Raw genomic sequence first — 22518 nt, forward strand, 5'->3', positions numbered from 1 at the left:
TTGTGCTGAGAGTCTGAATTCTGCTCACTTCGATGCCAACAGTTGAGAAATGCCTCATTCATGCGAGTTAATTCCCCTGTTAAATCAATTGGCGTTTGTGCTATTTCAACGGCTGAATCCTGAGAATTATTAAGGTCCAGGGGCAAGGGGAACGATTGGTGTTGGGGGAACACGGGTGAAGAAGACGATTCTTTTGCTTTCTGAAGCATCTTATTGTTCGTTTCCTCTGGTTCTTGATTGAGCTTGAACACAGACAGATGGTTGTAAACCTTGTTTACTATTAAATTTTACTCCTTGGCAAGGATTCAATACCACAAAAGATACATCTCTTAGGCTAAGAAACCTCATTAGCCTTATATCTATGTGTTGCGGTTTAAAGATTTTATTTTGCACTCACTCTATTGGCGATTATGACAACAGGGTCACATATTGATGATTAAAGAAGATCAAGCGTGTGAAGTTGTCAGGGGTAAAGGCATGATCCCTTGCTCAAGCAGCTTGTTTGCAAAAGTCAGAGCAAGAATTATGCAGAGATCACAGGATGAAAATCCTGATGACCACATGTATTAACAAAGATGAGGATGACAGGGGAATTAACTTGGCAGAGTTAGATGAACACTACAGGATGTTTTGTCGTTTTGTCAAAATCTATAGAGTGGACCTAGCTGGATTAATATGGTTCTGAACCGGTCTAGTTCTTGGCCCAGCAAAAGTTGGCTTAGGTTCGTATACGAAGCACAAGCTATAAGCTCAAATCAAATCCATTTTTAACTGATATGCCAAAAACGTATCATATGCCTTTTGGGATCCATTGGCCATAGCTAAAAAACTAATCTTGAGGTTGGTGCATGGAGGTTTATCAGGAAAAAGATAGCACCTAAAAGGAAATCTGTGCCACTAGAACAAAATTATTTGCAGTTCAGCGAATCATAATTGGGATCTCGACATTTTTTAATGATCCACATCTTTCCGTTTGGTTTCGTGTAAAAGAACCCTCTTGAAGTTTTCAAGATACTAATACACTAATGCTTGAAAAGATGTGGAGAATGAACGTGGAGATATTATAAATGACGAGAGGCATCATATCGAATCATGTCGGGTCAAAAGTTGCTACATTCTTGTCATTCCTTCTTTTGATCTTCAAAGGTTGTTCACATAATGCGTGCATGAGTGGATTTTAGTGTGAAGCAGAAAGTATACGTACCCTGACTTATTAATGATATGAACTACTCAATCCCATGGACTCAACTAGTTAAGTTGGAGAGATCATTTTTGGATTAGATCGGTGATCCCAATCAATCCGCGTAATGCTTCCTATGTAGATATATGATGGTACTGTTTGATGAAAGGCAAATAACGAAAAAGAAACAATGATTTGTTTTCCTTAAAGGGAAAAAGAACCACATTTCTGTCGGCAAAAAAAAAGAAAAAAGGAGCCGAGTTTCATCTTGTTACCAAAGAAGAAAAGTTTGCACCCTTCATTTACCGTATAATTTGTGATTTGTGATATATCCTATTCTTTTATTTCCTTATTCTGTCACTCAAAGATAAGGAAACTGAAGGGACATGCAATATCCAAACTGTAATAAGCAGTTTAGAGTGTGTAACCCTGTAAGTATTAACATTCGCGGTGGTAGAGCCACATGTATTAAGGGCTTCAAATAATCTTTACTTTTTAGGTTATTTTAAGAACGCGTTGGTCATCCTTCTATATCAAATGTTTTCTTTTTTTTTGGGGGGGGGGGGGTTTGTAGATAAGCAAATGCACGTTAAATAAGTTTCCAAAGACAAGGCTTTATAAGTATGCATTTATCAGTCATATGTCCATGTGATATCAGAAATTCTCTTCAAGCTGTGAACCTTGTTTTTTATAAAGATCAAATGCAGTTTTTAGAACGCTTAATATGAGAAATTTTGGTGACAAGGTCTTACTGTTAGTTTGTCAAACTAGGCAATTTCTCTAAAGCTGTAAAGAGTGATGCCTATTACTGCTATATTAGGAAGCATATTATAAAGTTAACTATATATTTGTCTTTGTATATGATTAGAGAAGTTTCATGGTAATATCCTCATGTTTTGAAATAATATATTTGAAACATTACTCTTCTTCTACATCTGAAGAGTAAAATTTCACTACCAAAACTAGTGGACCATGGAATGACTTTAATTTGTGTGATCCCTTCAAAAACTTCAAAGTATGTCCAATTTCGGCAAGGACTATGCAGTTGGTAAGGTACGTCCTGTTTTTGATTGGCCACTACTTTCTTAAGAGGGTGATAAGTTTGGTTCATTCACTTCTCAGGTATCAATCCAAGTCATAGGCAAACAAATTGCAAGTAGTAATCAGAGTGCATGGACAAACAGTAGTAATTGAAAGGTTCCACGGCCACCCCCTCTTCTTAACATAACTTGATGGCCAAGTAATCCTGCTCCATCTTACTTTCTCTTTACATGCTCAATTATGAAACTATGCTTTCAAAAACATTGCGACTTTATAAAAGCAGTGGAGGAAGGATGTAAGGTTCATCGCATCGAAAGCAATAGACCACTCTGGACAAACTATATTCAAAATATTCAAGAAACCATCACATAGTAATATGGTTGTAGTTGGCCAAGGGAAGATACTTTTGATATGGGGACCACTAGAAATTATTCTATCTACGCTTTCCTGTGGGATTGTATAATTTTGAGGTTGACTATTACTACTTCTAATTTTAGTAGTGCATTGAAGTAGTTAAAGAAACATGAAAATGAATTTGCCTGCAATAATAGGGGGCATTTACTATCTGTAATGAAAACTACGTTCCATTGTATTGCTCACAGATTTCACAATATAAAGGAAGAAAAAAAGGTTTCCGCAAAAAAAGACAAAAAATTAAAGAGGAAGAGATAAACGCATAATATTCATGTTTTTGGTAGAGTTTGCACTTAGACTGTGCTTTCCCATCACTAGGCACACGTCTTTTCCCCACTGAAAAGTTACAATAAGAATCAGATAATAGATATCAAAGGAAGGGAAGGGATCCCCTATTAAAAAGGTCCAAAAGCTCCAAAATGCAGGCAGTGCTTTTCTCCCAAAACATGGGGCCCATATTGTTATTTTGAAAATTTCTCTATGCGTGGGACCAACTAGAGGGACATTGCTACCAGAGCTTGAGCTTCCTCATTTCCTCAATGTAGCTGCAATTCCTCAATATAAATAGCAGTCACTCCCACATCATCCAGATACCAACAACCTCAGCCTCTTAACTCAGTTTTTTGGATTCACATGGCTGAGTTTACAACAGATTTGCAAGCCTTTAGGTCACCTTTTCATTTCTTTGATTTTGATCCAAGCATGGAACTGATAAACCAATTCACAGGGATGAGCCCACGTGTCTTGGACAGCTCAAATCTTAATTTTCAGAGCTTGATGCCTTTTTCCTGTGACACCTCCTTAGGCTTCCCTGAGCCTCAACTTGAAAGAAAATTTGAGGAAAATTTTCCTAGCTTTGTCCATCATGTCAATCACAATGCTGTACCAGTTTCTTTGCCCAGTTTACCTGAGGAAAGTGAAATCCACGAAAGTAAAAAGAGGAAACCAACAGATGTGCTAGAGACGAGTTCTACAAATTCAACGTCTGCAGTTTTTGAGAGTGGAAGCAAAATAAAAACTGTAAGTTCTAAGATTATTTCTCCTTTTACTCTACAATCATACACTGATAATATGATATGTTTTGAACTGGTTTTTCAACTTATATGTGGGACAGAGTTTCATTATTTTTCCTCCACGTTTTCAGAGTTCCGGAAGAAGTAAGAGAGTAAAAGGCAATGAAACAGATGTGGACAATTCAAAGGAAGTGGTTCATGTCAGAGCCAAAAGAGGTCAAGCTACTGATAGTCACAGTTTAGCAGAAAGGGTATAACTCTCAAAACCCCGTTTTTCAGACCAACAGAGAACTTCCAATAAATTTAACATTGTTTTAGTCATCATATATAGACAGATTCAATGGACTGGGCCTTTTTTCTTCTTTCTCTGTTCAAGATGAACACGGAGTAATCCAGATTTACCATTTGTTTGGATTCAGGTTAGAAGAGGGAAAATCAATGAGAAGTTAAGGTGCTTACAGAATATTGTACCAGGATGCAGCAAGGTAAAATAAAATTTCTTCTCAAAAGCTCGCTTTGTGTAAAAATACACATGACAGTCGCACTAATTTTATCATTATCATAAATGGATTTGCAGACTATGGGTATGGCAGTAATGTTGGATGAGATCATAAATTATGTTCAATCCTTGCAGCATCAAGTGGAGGTAAGTGATCAAAGTTCAAGAAAATTCATTCATTGCTGACTCAAAAAAAAAGAAATCATAATGAAACATATCCTTAGTTTCAATTTACACGTGGTTTTACTTGCAGTTCCTCTCCATGAAGCTTACTGCAGCAAGCAACTTCTATGACTTCAATTCAGAGACAGATGCTTTGGAAACAATGCAGGTGTCAACTCTAAAAAATTGATCTAGAACAAATGGGCCTCATCTTATAAGTATATATGTATAATCTAAATTCTCTTCCATTGTGTATTTACCGTATTGGATTTTCCATGTGGATCGTCAAAAACTGTGTTTAGCCCTTTTTTTGGGGAAAAAAAGGATTTAATAATGGTTAGTTATGAGTTTTAAGCCCAAATTATGGGATCCCCATTGTGTTGGGTTATATAGATGAGTTTAAATAGATGTTATGTTTACTGAGCCTTGTATGGGTTAGCTAATAATGAATAAGTCAGCCCATTAAGTTTACACAGAGATCTTTGCTCTTTGTCAATACATATGGCGTTGCTACATTGTTGACATAACACGCCAGATAAACATGACGGGAAAAGAGATTTTTCAATAACATCAGATGGAATTTTCAATGACATTAGATATTTATATATTCTCTACTGTATATGTACATGCTATGGACTGATTAGAGCGGTTATCTATAGTTCCTTCATAGCATGATAGGAGCAATTTTTCAAATATTTCTAGGAATCTGTGTCCTTTTTTTGGGCAGGGGATGGTAATCTATTTAGAAGGAAAATTTAGATGTCGGTTCCGATGATTCTTCATCATGTGGTAAATTAGTAGAAAATATGAGCGTGCTGTGCGATGATTTTCGAACTTGTGTATAATATATGCAGACAGTTGTGATGGACAAGAGTAATAAATATAGAAACGTGTCTGATATATAAATATTTGTCCACTTTAGCAAACTTCTTTATCAATTTGATTTGTGGCAGCGAGCAATGGCAGCTGAGGCAAAAGAGTTATCCAAACATGGGAGAGAAGGCTGCGTGGGAATTTCTTGTTTTCAAGCAACCTGGCCCTTCTGACGTCAATTTTGGATGTTACTTCTCATAAGCCAGTAGCCACACAATATATGGGGAAGCCTTGTCATTGTAAAAGATCAGTTTGTTTTCACTCAGTGATATAAGCTCAAGTGCCCATTCTTGTATAATCCTATAAACATGTGAAGAAATTATATGAAAGTTAATAAAAGCTCAGAGTTCAGATGCATTTCCTTTTCCTTTTAACAGTGTGGTTCATAGCTTTAACTTCCATTTCAAACAGTAACTGGCATGATTTAGATGAATGTTATTCTATTACTCCCATATCAAAAAGTTACAGATGTGTTTTTGACCAAAACAAATGTTATAAATGTGACGATTAAGTTCCAATTGTTTGCTTGGTCCATGACGTGGGCAGAGCTTTAGTGAAAGAACAAATAACAAAGAATCGCAAGAAAGGGTAAACAAGTTTGGGTTTTCAGAGTGATGTTTCAACTCAATTATCTGATTTAAAAGCAGCTTATATTTTTATTTGTTGGGATTGTTGGGAAGTGATAGATGCAGAAGCTATGATAATAATATACTTATTTAGTTGTGTCTGTTCCATCAAGTTCGACACGTGGAGCCAGGCTAAAATGTTGGGCATCATGGTCCAACCGGGAAGTCCATGTCTTGTAGGACCAAGGACAGCAACTGTGTTGCGATAAAATAAGCGGTTTAATTAGATATGGCACCAACTTTTAGTAACATGACAAACCTCAAGCCAAATCCAAACGAGGGAACAAGTTAGTGGGACCCCATTCAAGCAGAAGAATTCATAAAATCTTAAGGACGTTGCCAATTCACGAAGTGAATGATTGAGGAGGGGAGAAAATGTTTATAGGAATTTCTAAGATTGCAACATATTTGATGCCATTTTATAATCAAAGGGAGGAGGGGTCAGATGCATTGTATGAATGTAATGGAGAGAGGAGAGGACAGAATGAATGGGCCAGAGCATGTTGAAAGGAGGATAGAGCAATTGTGGAAAAATGACAATAGGCATTAACTTCGCCTCAAAGGCTCTGTTTGACCCAGGGTCTTGGGCTGCATGCATGAATGGGGGGACTACAAGGGTCCCAAATCATGTGTTATCAAAAGGGATAATCAGAATAAGGAGTATTAGTTGGGGAGAGAGGAATTAATTAAGGAATAAAAGATGGGCAAGTTCAAGGAAGAGGAAGTGGAAGGTGTTAGCTGGCGAGAAACCTGATACCACTAACAAAAGAAGAAAACCCACTAAAGATAAAAAGCCAAAATGGATGCAGAATCATGAGCAAGTGAAAGTGGGTGTATTTGGATAGAGGTCAAAAACAGAGGGAAAGACTTTAAAGTTGAGAACAAACAGGATCACCCCATTCTGTTTGATATGTTGCCAAAAGCGAGGGGACATGTTGAGTGGGAAGGGGTCAAGTTGCCTGAATTTACATTCGATGCGCTTTCAGCCTCACATGTCCACCCCAATCTCTACACCCCTCTTCTTTATGCACTTCCACTTCCTGCGCACCCCAGGCTTTCAATTTCTATATTTCTTTCACAGTCACAAGTCCTAAATGATTTTGCTCTTACTATTAATATAGCACCAATATTCAACACAATTCAATATCATCTATATAAAATGTAAAATTTTATAATAAAATGTGACGCAGACATAACATAGTATGAGTCATTTCCCATATTCCGTGCAATGTTCCTAGAATATAACACCTTTAACATCAAATTATATTACTAGTACTTCAGCTACAATTCATTCCTCAGACTCCATAGACTGCACAAAAAAATGTGCCCAGTTCAATAAAAATTATGCTCTCCATCAGGCTAATCCCTTGAAATTAGTTGCTCTTCGGGCATTCAAATTCAAGGGGGAGGTTTTAACAGCACGGGCTGCCCCACTCTAGCCCGCTTTGTTCGGGAAAGCTGTACGCAATGGATTGAAGTCCACATGCTTGTAAGGCCTCATCATTGGGCTTGTTTGAGCTTACACAAGACCATTCCAAATTCTTACGGAGACCAAAAGAAATACATTCTATCTTTTAAAAACAAAAAATTCCTGCTTGATACCAGGTTTTTAATACTCATCAGACCCAGAGCACAGAAATATCACACCACTTGGATAACGTTTGCGAAAATACCTTCTTTTTTTTTTTTGGCCAACGTTTGTGAAAAATACTTAAATACTGCCTTATATTTTTTATATAAGAGTTAGTTTAATATTTAATTTAATTCTAAATATTTATCTCTTTTTTAATTAGCAGTTACATATATTAAACATTTTATTAAATAATAATTCTAATTCATATATATATATATGATTAACAAATATATTTTATAAAAAACCATATTTATTTTTTATAAATAATTAATTTAACTAATTTTTTAATATTACTGTTATTTAACTTGTCACATTTCGAAATTCGAACTCATATTGTCATGAATTAGTCAAATCATCGCCGCCGAAAACCGCAATTTTTTTCTTCGAAGGACTAAACAGCACTGAAATCTTTTGATGGCAGTAAACGGCAATTAAATTAACGCCAGAGAATAAAAAGAAAAAAAAAAGCGCGAATCACCGAATCAGAATGAGAAACCCGCGCACCTCATGTCTTATTTATTTATTTAGATCGTCGCTTAAGCACTGTGGCATTCTGCCGGGTGTCGGGTCCTCTTGCATGCTTGTTCATTAATAAACCCATCATTTTCACACCAAAAAATAAAATAAAAATAAAAACCCACAATTCAAGACACAATCTTCAATCTTGCATGTGTCTTCTGTAGCATTGCCCACCGTCGGCTTCCCTCCAATAATTTATCAGTCACTGTGATTCTATGAATGTTGCAACTTTCCCATAAGGGTTGCTTCGCAATTCTTTTCGTCTGAGATCGACGGTCTGATTCGTGAAAATTGGCAGGCGTTGGAGGTGTTATCTCCTTTGCTTAAAAGTCGAGACATTCCTTTGCTCTGTGACTCAGCATTTTTTTGGCGGGTTATGTCGGTAGTGCTCAGTACAAATTTTTGGGCAAACGAATGGTGTGGTTTCGATTTTAATTCTTCTCCGTGGATTTGGAATTTTGATGAGTAATTGGTGGGTTTATTCAGGTCGCAGCACTCTTTTATTTTCTGTATGGGTCTCAAAGGATCTTGATTGCCCTGGCGTGTACCCCAAGTATGCTTATTCTTTGTTGGTTAATACTTAATGCATCGTCACTGCCTACCTAACGGACTATATCGTATCTGTTGAGCCCTATTTTTGTGACTCCCGAGAAGTTCCAGAGGTTGTAAGAACTGATGCAGTTTATTTTGCTTCTATATCTATTGACAAATTGTTCTTGCTTTTCTGTCCTTGGTTCTCTGGAAGTCCGTTCCACCTGAATTATCATAAAGATGGATTTTGATGGGTTGAATCTTTGATGGATCGATTTGAGGATTCGTCTTGATGCAACTTCTTGTTGGAAAGATTTATGTGCGAATGGATGCAATAACTACAACAGAAATCCCATTAGTCGATATCTTTTTTACCACTTGAACAAATAGTGAGGAGAAAAGAGATGGCTTTTTCAGGAAGAACTAGAAACCTGCTTGAGGGCCTGGTCAGAGAAGGATCATTTAAATGGTTGCTTGGCAAGAGGAGTTATTTTGATGACGAATTCGAGGAGATGAGGGATTCTCCATCTGCTGGGAGGAATTGGATACAGGAGCTCTCTCCAGTCGCTAATATAGTTGTGCGTAGATGCTCCAAGTAAGCATGCTTCTGGGCATCTTATCTCATGTGCTTATTGATACCTATCAAGGGATTAGAAGGTTATTGTGTTTAGAATTATTTTTAGTAACTAATTTAATAATGGTAGATTGGTAGTGTCGTATAAATAGTAAATGTGATAGGGTATGTGGACAAAACTGAATGAAAAATGCTTTGGGAGGAAATTTTCTGTCCTTCTTGTAGACACGAGTGCGCTGGTTTATGAGAGCTGAATTTTAAGAGTTGAATCAATGTGGATGAAAAAACGAGTAATGACTTTTCATGTTTAGGAGAGTTCAAATATAAGCTATTAGGTAATCTATTATTCTTCACATTTGTTTCTTTAGCACAGTGGCCTTTGATTATGATTGGAAATTTGACTGTAATCTAAAACAAATAATGCAGAATCCTTGAAATCTCTTCAAGTGAGCTTCAAGAGGGTTTCAATCAAGAGGCTTCTGATTCTCTAAAGCATCCATCACGATATGCAAGGAACTTTTTGGAATATTGCTGTTTTAGGGCACTTGCTCTGTCTACGCAAGCGATTGGTCATCTGTCTGATAAAATATTCCGGCGCTTAACATATGACATGATGATAGCCTGGGAGACGCCAGATGCTGGCAGCCAACCTTTACTTAATGTATGTTTTCCTGAAGAACAAGTGTGATTTTTCTTCAAGTCTTGCAAATATGACACCGTAAGCTGGAGAAGTTTTGGAACTACATGTAGAATCTTGTCTTATCTAATGCTTATATGCATGTGTGCAGGCATTGTGGTGTCCGGTATGCATCACTGGAATTTTTTAATGTTTCTTTCGTCCATCCCAGTTATTGCTCTTGATATCAATTGTTGAATGTTAATCATAATAGAAAATAATCTTTATTATTCTCTGAACATGGTTTGGGTTAACCTACTTTATTTTAGCCTAAGGAAGACCATAATTTTTTGCTGCTTTTTTGTATTGGCTTCTTGCACTGCACACTAATCTCTGTATCCCCATTTCATTCCCAAAAATATTTTTGGCCAAAATTTTTGTTAGTTCCAAAACATGACACTTCATATATGAGCATCATAGGGTTAGGCCATTTGTCAAATACGTACAACTTATCTTAAAGTCATTCCTTCCTGATTTGTATAAACCATGTATGACATATGTTCTAGCTTTTTGTGGTGTCTTTAATATTCTGGTCTTGTTGATAATGTTGAGCCTCAAATTTTCTTGAAGGTGGATGAGGACTTATCAGTTGGTTTAGAAGCTTTCTGTCGAATAGCTCCTGCAGTTCCAATCATTGCTAATGTCGTCATAAGTGAAAATATTTTTGAGGTGCTTAGTGCATCTACTGGTGGACGCCTTAAGTTCTCCGTCTATGACAAGTACTTAAGTTGTCTAGAAAGGTTAAAACTTGGGACCGTTGCCTTATCTTACTTTTGTATTTCTTTTATGCGGCAACAATCTGTGCATTTTCCACAAGTTAGAGGATTCTAGTTTTTCTCTTTTTACTGCATCTTAGAATTCTTTTAATAAGGGTACTATCTTTACAGAGCAATAAGAAAAATGAGGAGCAATTCAGACTCATCTCTTCTCTCTGCTCTTCGATCATCTAGAGGTGAGAAGATTCTGGAGGTAGATGGAACGGTCACCACGCAACCAGTCCTTGAACATGTAGGATTATCAGCATGGCCTGGTGAGTTGCTTTGACAAATATTTTCTGATGCCGTATGTCCTATGAATATGCTCTTCCAGACTCTATTTGTGTAGATGAATTCGGAGCATGCATGCTGTTGTTAAAGTTTTAGTGATTGTTTGTCTTCATGTGCATGCAGGCCGGCTAATCCTGACAGACCATGCGCTTTATTTTGAAGCGCTTCATGTTGTAAAATATGACAAACCAAAGAAATATGATTTAGCAGATGATCTGAGACAGGTCATTAAACCTGAGATGACTGGGCCATTGGGTACTCGACTTTTTGATAAGGCAGTCTTCTATAACTCAGCATCATTGTGAGTAAAAGTACAATTATTTGTGGAGCTAACATGTCATATGTTATTGCTTACTTCACATCAGGATATCTGTGTTTTTATCTCTTTTTGTTGATTGTGGTGGTATTAACTTTCAAAAATGTTTCTCTTGTAGATCAGAACCAGTTGTTATGGAATTTCCAGAGTTTAAAGGTCATGCTCGTCGTGATTATTGGCTAGCTATCATACAGGAGATTCTGTTTGTTCATAAATTTATAAACAAATATAAAATCAAAGGAGTTGCTCGTGATGAAGTACTTTTGAAGGCTGTTTTAGGAGTTTTGCGTGTACAAGCCATTCAAGATATTAGTTCTGTAATCACTAAAGAGTTCAAGGCTCTTCTGATGTTCAATCTTTGTGATCAACTTCCAGGCGGAGACCTGATACTAGAATCCCTTGCAAATATGTCAAACTTAAGGGATATAGATTGCGCCAATGATTCTAGGGCTGGAAGTGGAATGAATTCCATCTCAGCCTTAGACATGGTTCCTAACTTGGGATTTGTTTTTGGTACAAGCGCAAATACATCCGAAGAAAGCAGGCTTGCTGTGGGCGAGATATCTGTTGGAGAAATGACTTCATTGGAAAGAGAAGTTAAAGAATCAAAGAACAACTACAAAAAGGTAGAATCTGCCAAGGCAACAGTCGATGGAGTTAAAGTTGATGGTATTGACACTAACTTGGCTGTCTTGAAGGTAGTATTTATCTTACTCCTTATACATACATTGCTTCTCATTTCTAAACAACACGTCTTTGATAAAACTAGATTTAACTGGTGTGAGGCACGGAACTAAAGATTAGGGCACAGTTCCCTGAAATCATCTTTTTTGACCCCCGCTAGTTATTCACTACTTGCAGGAGTTACTTTTTCCCATAAATGAACTCGGGAAGTTTCTTAAATCTTTAGCATATTGGGATGATCCATGGAAGTCTCTAGGATTCTGTCTAGTCTTCATTTATATCATCTGCAGGTAAAACTTCCAAAGTGATTACTTTGCTGCTAACCTATTATCTTTCAAGACATGTGAGAGTTTATATATATATATAGTTAGATTTGTTGTTTTGTGTGTGTGTGTGTGTGTGTGTGTAGCAGTGATTGGAAAAATGATTTCTGGGGAGTGTGACTTTACATGTATAAACTAAAATCTTTATAATCTGAGCTATGGGTGCTATTGCGATGGGAAAAGGATTCAGTAGAACTCAATAAGCATGGGGCGTCTGAGAATGTTTATCCGGAATGCAGCTTAAGATATAAAGGTTCAGTGGTTTCATTTGGGCTCGTCTTGAGAGGCATATTTTTAATCCAAATTGTTAAGATGAGAAAACGATAGTCTATTGTTGATCAATTAAAAATTACCTAATAATTTAATCTTGAATCTTATTGTGTTATCTCAGTACACAGTTCCTTTATAAACCATCCCTGCCTTGTTGATATTCCTTTTGCCCTTAAAATTGTCTTTTGCAATTGGAGTACAAGTCACCAATTTGGGCTTTTTCCATCGTTAAGCAAGTGGATGTGGCTTAGGAGATGACCAGGTTCAAAGATAGCTTGTTATTGTGGATAGTGTTCTCTCAATCTATTTTGAAATCCGTTAATATGATTATTAGGATTGTACTGTATTATCAGCAGGTACTAATCTGTTTGGATGCCCATAAAACTGACAAATTCGAGAAAAGGGTTCACTGGAAAGAATGACGAATATGAATTCATTGGCTATCCTTCATTTGATAATAAATATTAGATGGCCTGAATTGCAGGGGATGGCTTCGGTATGCAGTGGCACTGGTGCTCCTGTTCCTTTCAGCTTTTATGATAATGACACGATATTTTAGCCAAGGCAGGCCTGTGGAAGAAGTTAAAGTAGTAGCTCCTCCGCCGATGAATACAATGGAGCAGCTTCTGGCTGTTCAGAATGCTGTCACTCATGCCGAACAGTTCATACAGGATGGTAACATCATTTTGCTCAAGTTACGTGGCTTGTTTCTCTCCATTTTCCCTCAGGTTCTTTTCTCATGTCCTCTTGTTGGCAATTTGCATTTAAGGTAGTTGTAGTAAATGTGAAATGTAATTCATGGTCTCTCTTATTTGATCATCAGGCGACGCAGAAGTTTGCCCTTGCTCTTGTAGCAACATCCTTGGTTTTGGCTGTATTACCCAGTAAATACTTAGTCCTAATTGTGTTTTTGGAGATATTCACAAGGTACTCACCTCCGAGAAAAGCCACCACGGAGAGATTGTCCAGGAGACTCAGAGAATGGTGGTTCAGTATACCCGCGGCTCCCTTTGTGCTTGAAAGAGATAAAGACGACAAGAAGAGGAAGTAATGTCCATGTGCTTGAAATTCTGTCAAATTCTGTACATACATACGTATGGTTGTGTAGCGTTGCCCCATGCGCCGATGGTGAAGCTATGACTATACTCCTCCGGTCCTTATTATAAGACCCAATTTGACTTTTTATTTGGTCCTAATTATAAGACCCAATCCATTTTTTCTCTTATATTTATACATTTTTTTCCAAGATAATCCTTCTAATAATGATAGTTTTAGCCAATATACTTAATTAGCAAGGATATTTTAGGAATGACAACACTTATTTATTATAAATAACCAACTTAACTTACTTCCTTAATCTCCTCAAATAAGTCAATTGGGTCTTATAATTAAGACCGGAGGAGTATAAAATTGCCCTTCGCGCAGAAAAAATGACAACTAAATCTCAAAGGAGTAATAGAAGTGGTCAACTATAAAAATGTCTTTTTAGTTCAGGGAGTGTTTGGATGGAAACCAAATCACGTGTTTTAAAAGTGCTTTTACAATTTATGAAGTAAATATGTGAAAGAGTTTGTCTCGTTTTGTATAAAAGTGCTTCGAGAGTTGCCAAACACTTTCTAAATATGATCACTGTTGAGATCTCTTGTAAAATGTTTAAATTGAATACCATAACTTAATTATGTAGTTTACTTTGTCATTTAGGGAGTGTTTGGATAAAAATAAAACCATGGTTTCAGAAGTGCTTTTACGGATTACGAAGTAAATATGTGGAAGAGGTTATCTCGTTTTGCGGAAAAGTGCTTCTGAAACCACGGTTTTGGAGCATCCAAACAGAGCCTTAATGGGATCCAAGCCATTAACCAAAGTATTGAATACAATTTTAACATTAATAATTCCACCTGTCAATCGTCATTAATTTGCCATGTCATCACCACGGAAGTGACAAAAATTAATACTACCTCCGGTCTTTAATATAAGGTCTCGTTTGACTTTTATTTTTGTCCTAATTATAAGACTCTAATCTATTTTGTTTCTCATATTTATGCATTTTTTTCAAGATAGTTTCTCTAATAATAATAGTTCTAGCCAATAAATTTGATTAGTAAGGATATTTTAGGAAAGACAATACCTATTTATTATAAATAACTAACATAACTTATTTCTTTAATATCTCCAAATTAGTCAATTAGCTCTTATAATTAAGATCGGAGGTAGTACAAGAATTTTATATAATACTCCCTCTGTTCCTTATTATAAGAGACAAATAACCGAATTACGTTGATAAAAAAAACAGTTAAAATTAGTTAAGAACAATTAATGTGTAAAAGATATAGTTTTTTTTTCTAAAAAGGCCCTCATTAATAAGGAGAAAAAGCATGAGAGAGAACAATAGTAAATTATTCAAAGAAAGAGAAGTGAGAAGGAGAGAGAGTGTGAGTTGGAGACAATAAATATGAGTAAAATAGGAAATCAACACAACAAAATAGAAACAACTTTTAAGTGTCTCTTATATATAGGAATATGCCATAAGCATCAAATGTCTCTTATAATAAGGAACCGAGGGAGTATATATATATGCGTGTAGCTTGTAGGATAAGAATAAAAGGGGTCTGAATTGACGCTTTTTTTTAAAAAAAAATACCCCGGAGCAATTTAAAGCCGCTTTCCTCCTGTTGATTTGTCATTCGTTTTTTTTTTTTTTGGTTTTGTGATGATTTGTAAATTTGTTTCTAGCATCCGTGAGTGGCCTTGTCAGGTCATTGTTCAGACAAAAGTAGTTGAGATTCAGCACATTCCTCGTATTGGTCTAGGTCGCAGGTATGTGGGTCCCAGTTATGTTAGTACGTCTATTCCTATCACAACAATCGTAAGTATGCTCATGCCATGTAATCAGAACCCTCGACTTCATCAGGAGGAGGTGGGACCTCAAATCGAAACGTAAAAAGCCCCGCGTTTTTTTATAATTCGGTTGTCCTCTCAGTCTCTGAAGATTGTCCGTACAGCGCCACGCGGGAATTTGCATCCTGATGTGATCGTTAATGCCAATGCAAATTTATGACGTCGTTTAGCGCTGACAGTTTTTTTCCATTTCCATCTCTCTTCTTCAGTTCTTCCTTCAACCCAAGATGCGATGTTCCCCGTTTTCTCACCTCCTTCTAGGTTCTGGCTCGCCCTTCCAAGGTTTCTCGCCCGAGGAATATCCATTCTTTTGATTATAATTTCACTTGGCAGCCCCTTTTCCCGTAATTTTCATAGGGTTTTTGTTTGCTTCGCTCCCGGTATCATGAATGGCAAATGCTGACAATGGGAACAACCCAGAGAAAGAGGACAAGGAGACGAAAAAGATCTTTTATTTCCTTCATGCTTTCAGAGTAGTTTCCTGTCATGAGTAGAAAGAAAAGGCAGAGTAGGAGAAAAAGGTTCCTTCTCAGTCTTGAGAGGGCGGCTGAAGACTTCCTGAAACATATCGTGGAGGAGAAGCCCCGGGTTCTATTGTTTATTCCTCTGATTTTGATTGTTTGGGCCATTGAGAGGTGGCTTTTCTCTTTAGCCAGCTGGATTCCGCTAGCTCTTGCTGTATGGGCGACCAGACAGGTGTTGTTCCTCTCATTTCACATTTCCACTCCCTCTTCTCTCTTTTCCTGTTTTGAAGGTTATAAATATTTGTTCACATGTGAAAGGATGGACCTTGGGCCTTGTTTCCCTTTATTTTGTGTTCTGTTCCTCATTTCTCATCAGGGGAGGTACTGATCTCTTTGTTTGCAGTATGGGATTTACCAATGCAAACTACTTGTGGAGGAACTGAATAGTAAATGGAAGCGAGTTGCGCTGAATACATTGGTAACTTCTCCCTTCTCTTGTCTTTATTTTAAACTGCCAGAGAGCATTGTCAAGATGAATTCAACTTCCTGCACTTATAGCCCATCACGCCATTGGAGCCCTGTGAGTGGTTGAATAAGCTGTTGACTGAAGTTTGGTTCAACTATTACAACCCAAAGCTTTCGAGAAGGTTATCAGCTATATTCGAGGTGATATTTCCCTGTTGTTTCTCTCTTTTTTATCGTATTGCTAGTAAGCTTTCTTCATGTTCTCGGTGAATCACAATTTTTTCTTCTATCCATGGGCAAATCAGACCACTTTAGAAGTGGCGGTTTTATGTTTGAGCTGTTTCTGCTGTGTATGAGCAAATGTCTGGAGAGTTTCATTAGATCTGCTTATAGTCGCATATCATATTCTGTTTGCCCTGAAACTCTGAGGTTAGATTGCTTCTGCATATTCCTTAACTTGACTGGGCTTTGCATGAATAGCCTTTACACTATTTTTCTTTTTCTTTTTTTAATGGGAAATGGGTTCTAAATTAGAAAAAGGTAAGTGCAGGAACAGGATTTTACTATTGGCCTCGCAGATGAGAACAAAAAGATTTAGAATGATATGCTAGGCTGCATGCCTCCTCAAAAGCACAGTTTCTGCGTGTTTTCCCTATGGTTTTTAGGTAGTAAAATTAATGAAGTTGAAACCTGAAAGAGTGGATGGAATGCTTAATCTTGACTCTTATTTACGTTATACTTATATGACGAGAATCTCCTATCATGTTCTATGCACTTGGACGATGAACTAACCTTTCCTCTCTTTTTGAGTCTAGAAACGCTTAAAGCTCCGAAAACCAGGACTTATAGTGAGTATGCTCAGTATTTGGAAGAATTCATCAAGTTTTTATCGAAATGATTGAAAATTTTAATGAATTGTACTGAACAAAAAGCACTCTTATCTTGTAGGAAAGATTTGAGCTACAGGAGTTTTCACTTGGTACATGCCCTCCTAGCTTGGGTCTTCAGGGGATCCGATGGTCAACTTCTGGAGACCAGGTTCTCTTTTGTCTCACATTCAGATTTACTTGAATATAATAACGTCTTAATCAGTTTTTTATATGTCGTTTTAACACACACACACACCAACTCGTTGCTTCCGTATCTCGTGATTATTCTTTTCTTCTTCTTTTTTCGGGGTTCTTTCCGTCGATTATTTCTAAACATGGGAGTGGGAAAAAGAATTCGGTCCAAATCTCCAATATTTAATGTTGTTTTTATGTGACATTCACGGTTTGAATTTCCTTCGACCACCGCCACGACCACAATCGACTAGTATCTCTCCAAGGTTTTGTGTGGCCTCTATGTTGCCGTCAACTCTGTAAAGGTTTCTGTTTTACGTTCATATTTAGTTCCCACGATGATAGTTTAAAAACAAGGGTGCCGCTGGAGGACAACTAAAATATGATTTTTTTTGGGCCAAAAGTTACAGATGAAATATTAAAATATGATGATTTCAGGTATCTCATTCAAGATATCATGTTTAAACACATTTGAGCTGCCCTTTTGGCCCATTAGACAATTTGAAAAGACGACGCTACTGCTTATCAATGCATCTCTGATACAGCCGTTAATGCCACTTTACCAGGGGTGTTTGGATTTTAACAGCTTTTACATAAGTCGAGACAAAAGTTTCCTTTAAATACTTACTTTGTATATTGTAAAATCATTTTTAAAACTATGATTTGGTTTTTACCTAAACACCCCTTTAATATAGGATCTAATTTAAGGGTTGATATTAGTTCTATATATAAGACCTATTTTACATGTTTATGAGTTTATCAGTTTTTTTTTAAATTAACCCTATGAATATTCTCTCAACAATAATCAAGTAAGAGAGGGAGAAGAAATTAAGGAAGATGATTAGGGTGTTTTAGAAAAAACATATCATCTTAAGTAATGTAACTAACATTGTTAATTTATTCAAATTAGTTAATTTATTCAAATTAGTTAATTAGGTCAACTAAAAGACTACATCTATCACATTTCTTTGCTGCCCTATCTTTTTTCTATGTGATTAAGTTTTCTTTCAAGTATAAAATCTAATGATATATGACCAGATATATGAGGTTTCAATAAGCGTTCCGTTGGTATGTGGCAGCGAGTAATGCAAATGGGTCTTGATTGGGACACAAATGAAATGAGTATTTTGATGCTGGTCAAGCTTGCAAAGCCATTAATGGGAACTACCCGGATTGTGATTAACAGTCTTCATATTAAGGGTGATGTATGTTACCGGCATCGTTTTCGTTCTCTTAAAAATGTTATGCTTTAGCTTTACTGACAAAACAAAAACATATAAATGCTGTCAAAAAAATACTGAGCAATTTATATTGATTTCTGAAGCAGATGAAAACTAGCCGCTTTGGCGTTTTTGTTGGTCTTAATCTGTTTTCTATGTTGATCTGTCAGCTTCTTTTTATACCAATTCTAGATGGTAAAGCACTTTTATATTCATTTGCGTCAACTCCTGAGGTGAGAATAGGAGTTGCCTTTGGAAGCGGTGGAAGCCAATCACTTCCTGCCACTGTGTTGCCTGGTGTTTCTTCTTGGCTGGTGTGTTCCTTTACTACTTATTTTTCTTACGTTCATGGGATTTAACAAAATTGCGTTTGTTTATCTCGAGTGCCTAGACCATCTTATATTTATGCTGCAACTTGGAGGGGAAAAATTTACATTATAGACATCAAAGCTGATTCTGGATGTCAATTGATTTCAGACTGATGCCTAAGTTCGTCGACATATTTCCTTTTATACATGTGACAATGCAGTGGAAGTTTATTATGAACCTATTGCTGAAAACGTGAAGACAAAAAATTTGAATATCGATATATCAGGATTGTGTATGATATATGGTTATTGTGGTATGAATCTAATGTTTCAAGCTAATATTATTACTACTTCTTCAAAATACAGGTGAAACTTTTTACTGAAACCATATTCAAAACAATGGTAGAACCTCGCCGCCGATGTTTGTATTTGCCTGTTGTAGATTTTAGGAGAAAGGCAGTTGGAGGCATTGTACATGTTACAGTGATTTCGGCAAATAAACTTTCCAGGAGTTGCTTCAAGGGAAGGCAACAAGATGGTTCAAGCAATGGCCCTTTGGATGCCAAGTCGGATGAAAAAGACCTACAAACATTTGTGGAGGTAGAACTTGAGGAACTAACGAGGAGAACAGATGTCAGACTGGGTTCAACTCCTAGATGGGACGCAGCATTTAATATGGTTTTACATGATAGTACAGGAACTCTTCGTTTTAATCTTTACGAGTGTCCTCCTAACAGTGTCAAGTATGACTATTTGGGCACTTGTGAAATCAAGGTACTGTCTTTAATGTTCTCCTTTCTGAACTAGCAGCAGGATGATGACTTATAAGCAATATAAGGCATCAGTTACTGATTAATAATATTATTATTCATGTCATACGAGCAGTTTCTTTTTCCCTAGCCTTTTCTCTCGGTAGAAAATGCTTTGGCTAACTTTATGTTTGGATCTTTGAGAAGATGAGGCATGTCGAAGATGATTCAACGGTAATTTGGGCAATAGGACCTGACTCTGGTATCATAGCAAAGCATGCAGAGTGTTCTGGAGAAGAAGTTGAAGTGGCCGTTCCATTCGAGGGGGTCAACTCCGGAGAGGTACAATGTTTATGCTCATCTTGTTATAATTAAATTTCCCTAACTTAAAAGGGAGGCACAATATTTAAGGTCATGTATGAATCAGAGGCCCCCTGCCCCACCAGGACAACAATTTTTACTTTATGGTTGAGAGATGATTATCTTCAATTATTGGCAGCAATTGTTACTAGTTACAAGCTAGAATCAGATTGCGTACACTAGGCAAAAGAAACATGATTTCAACCTCAAGCGCATTGGTTATCTTCAAGCCAAAACAGTTTATATGGCATTAAATTTAAATCAATTGAACCCGGGGGAGTTTCATATTGAGTCTCTTGGGATCAATGCTAGCGACTGCATTGGCCTTGCGCAGAAATTTATGAATTTTACCTCTTCATTTCATTTTGTAGTTGAAGGTGAGAATTGTAGTGAAAGAGTGGCAATTCTCTGATGGTTCACATAGCTTGAACAACTTCCGTCTTAACTCTCAGCATTCACTTAATGGGTCATCACCACTTCTGCCAAGAACTGGAAGGAAACTTAACATAACAGTCGTAGAAGGAAAGAATCTTTCTGCGAAAGACAAATCTGGAAAGTTTGAACCCTACATTAAATTGCAGTATGGAAAGGTGGGTCACACTAATTCTATTTGAGGTTCTGACTGCATGGTGCCATTAATTGTTGAACTGAGGTCTCTATATCAGTGCTAAATGTCCGCGCGTAATTATGCTTTATCTGATTCTGCTGTAAAACATTTTTACAGAATGTCCAAAGAACAAGGACTTCTCACACCTCAAGTCCTTTCTGGAATCATAAGTTCGAGTTTGATGAGATTAGCGGGGGCGAACACCTGAGATTAAAGTGCTTCAGTGATGAAATTTTTGGAGATGAAAACATTGGCAGTGCTATTGTCAGTTTGGAAGGATTGGTGGAACGGAAGATTAGGGATGTGTGGATCCCTCTTGAAAGAGTGAATTCTGGGGAAATAAGACTTCAATTATCGGTTATGGTGGATGATAATAAAGGCACAAAGGTATGTGTTTCCAATGGGAAATTTTCTAATTCTTCGTTCACTGATGAAAATGTATAAAAGATTAAGCAAGACAGGGCTGTTTCATTCTTTTCCTCTCTCCCTCCCACCCTCCCTCTATATACATATATATTATTGGTCCGGTTATTTAACTAAGCTTGATTTTCACCTCTGCATATCCATTCTGTCATGCTTAGCTCCTTTGAAATGGCTAGGGTTCAGACCTGGATTCAGAGAATGGTTGGATTGAACTTGATTTGTTGGAAGCAAGGGATCTAATTGGTGCCGATCTCAGAGGGACGAGTGACCCATATGTGAGGGTGAACTACGGACAGTTGAAGAAAAAGACCAAGGTTATAATACTTCATGTCTTCTTTCCAGGTTTCACTTATGTTTTCCGGGGACTTGCATGTCGGAATTTTAGTGGTATTTTAGTTTTATATAAACTGATATTTGTGAGTTAAGTACTGACAACGGTTGAAGTCACCAGTGATAAGAGGCTTCCCCCGCAAGGTTGCAATCTCGCATCTGTAAAGAAGTGAAGTTGACTGCAATTTTGTAAATTCGAGTTAGTATGAAAACAAGGAAAACATAAGTAATATGTTTGCAGTTGACAAGTGTTGTTACTATGTTTTCTTGTCCATGTGTCACGATGCTCCTGATTGGCTCAGAATTTCATGTGTGGTGTGCATTGCATGTTGTTTGGTAGGTTATACACAAAACCCTGAATCCTCAATGGAACCAGACGTTAGAGTTCCCGGATGACGGGAGTCGGCTGGTACTGTATGTGAAGGACCATAATTCCTTGCTTCCGACACAGAGTCTGGGTGAATGTGTGGTGGACTATCAGAGATTGCCTCCAAACCAGATGGCCGACAAATGGATACCTCTGCAAGGCGTTAAAAGGGGTGAGATCCACATTCGAATCACCAGAAAAGTGCCAGAATTGCACAAGAGACCTTCTTTGGACTCTGCCCCTTCCTTGAGTAAACTACACCAAATTCCTGCTCAGGTGAGATTGTTTCTGTTGTCTTGGAAGAAGAAAATATGTCACCATTATTCTCATTTCCTTTTCATGCCATTATTTTGAATTGGGATTATGTCAGATAAAACAGATGATAATCAAGTTTCGAGATTTGATAGAGGATGGGAATCTCCAAGAACTGTCGACATGTTTGAGTGAGCTTGAAAGTCTGGAGGATATACAGAAAGGGTATATAGTGCAGCTGGAGACAGAACAAATGGTTCTTCTGAGCAAAATAAAGGAGCTGGGTGTGGAGATCAGTAATAGTAGTTCTTCCTCCACCTTCAGCAAAAGATCCTCTAGTCTTAGATAATTCTTGGCTGGATCAACTGAGACATTTTTTTTTTCCATGCTTCTCAGGCTAGCAAGCAAGTCTTATGCTTGCATCTCATATAGCAGTTAATTGTACATGGTTATTTCATCTGTTTTTCAAGAAATAAATGAAAATGAATTGATTTTAGTATCATTATCAATGGAATGACCTGGTCTCTGTCGCTCTCTGCCCTTTTGAGATTCTATTTTACTTCCCCAAGCTGTTTTGTATTTTGTTCGCAAGCCATGAAAACGCTTCTTACAACATTGCCGGCATAACAACGTG

At 37.2% G+C, this 22518-nt stretch overlaps 3 protein-coding genes across 4 annotated transcripts; all 3 read left to right on the top strand.

Annotated features, from left to right (window-relative positions):
* The first annotated feature begins 3256 nt into the window (after nt 1-3256).
* Nucleotides 3257-5539, top strand: LOC114742926 (transcription factor BEE 1-like). Its single transcript, XM_028931153.1, has 6 exons — nt 3257-3655; nt 3780-3899; nt 4068-4133; nt 4226-4294; nt 4401-4478; nt 5263-5539. The coding sequence occupies exons 1-6, from the start codon at nt 3269-3271 to the stop codon at nt 5353-5355; spliced, it is 813 nt and encodes a 270-aa protein (XP_028786986.1). The 5' UTR covers nt 3257-3268; the 3' UTR covers nt 5356-5539.
* A 2560-nt stretch (nt 5540-8099) lies between these two features.
* On the top strand, nt 8100-13526 carry LOC114742925 (uncharacterized). Of its 2 annotated transcripts, XM_028931151.1 has the most exons (10): nt 8103-8377; nt 8447-9086; nt 9492-9726; nt 10312-10481; nt 10629-10771; nt 10911-11088; nt 11222-11801; nt 11965-12077; nt 12865-13108; nt 13204-13526. In XM_028931151.1, exons 2-10 carry the CDS (start codon nt 8896-8898, stop codon nt 13429-13431), a joined length of 2082 nt encoding a protein of 693 aa, XP_028786984.1. In that variant the 5' UTR covers nt 8103-8377; nt 8447-8895; the 3' UTR covers nt 13432-13526. The 2 variants fall into 2 exon arrangements, with proteins under 2 accessions (XP_028786985.1, XP_028786984.1); XM_028931152.1 differs by lacking the exon at nt 13204-13526 and having other exon boundaries at nt 8100-9086; nt 12849-13022.
* A 2238-nt stretch (nt 13527-15764) lies between these two features.
* LOC114742827 (extended synaptotagmin-1-like) lies at nt 15765-22312 on the top strand. Its single transcript, XM_028931041.1, has 14 exons — nt 15765-15974; nt 16146-16220; nt 16301-16408; nt 17023-17055; nt 17156-17245; nt 18348-18473; nt 18659-18802; nt 19163-19570; nt 19753-19887; nt 20277-20495; nt 20630-20899; nt 21112-21249; nt 21606-21908; nt 22003-22312. The coding sequence occupies exons 1-14, from the start codon at nt 15765-15767 to the stop codon at nt 22231-22233; spliced, it is 2490 nt and encodes an 829-aa protein (XP_028786874.1). The 3' UTR covers nt 22234-22312.
* The last annotated feature ends 206 nt before the right edge of the window (nt 22313-22518 follow it).

The sequence above is a fragment of the Neltuma alba genome, unplaced genomic scaffold, assembly GCF_004799145.2.
Source record: "Neltuma alba isolate B1F8T4 unplaced genomic scaffold, ASM479914v2 tig00003893_pilon, whole genome shotgun sequence".
NCBI classification, from domain to species: domain Eukaryota; kingdom Viridiplantae; phylum Streptophyta; class Magnoliopsida; order Fabales; family Fabaceae; genus Neltuma; species Neltuma alba.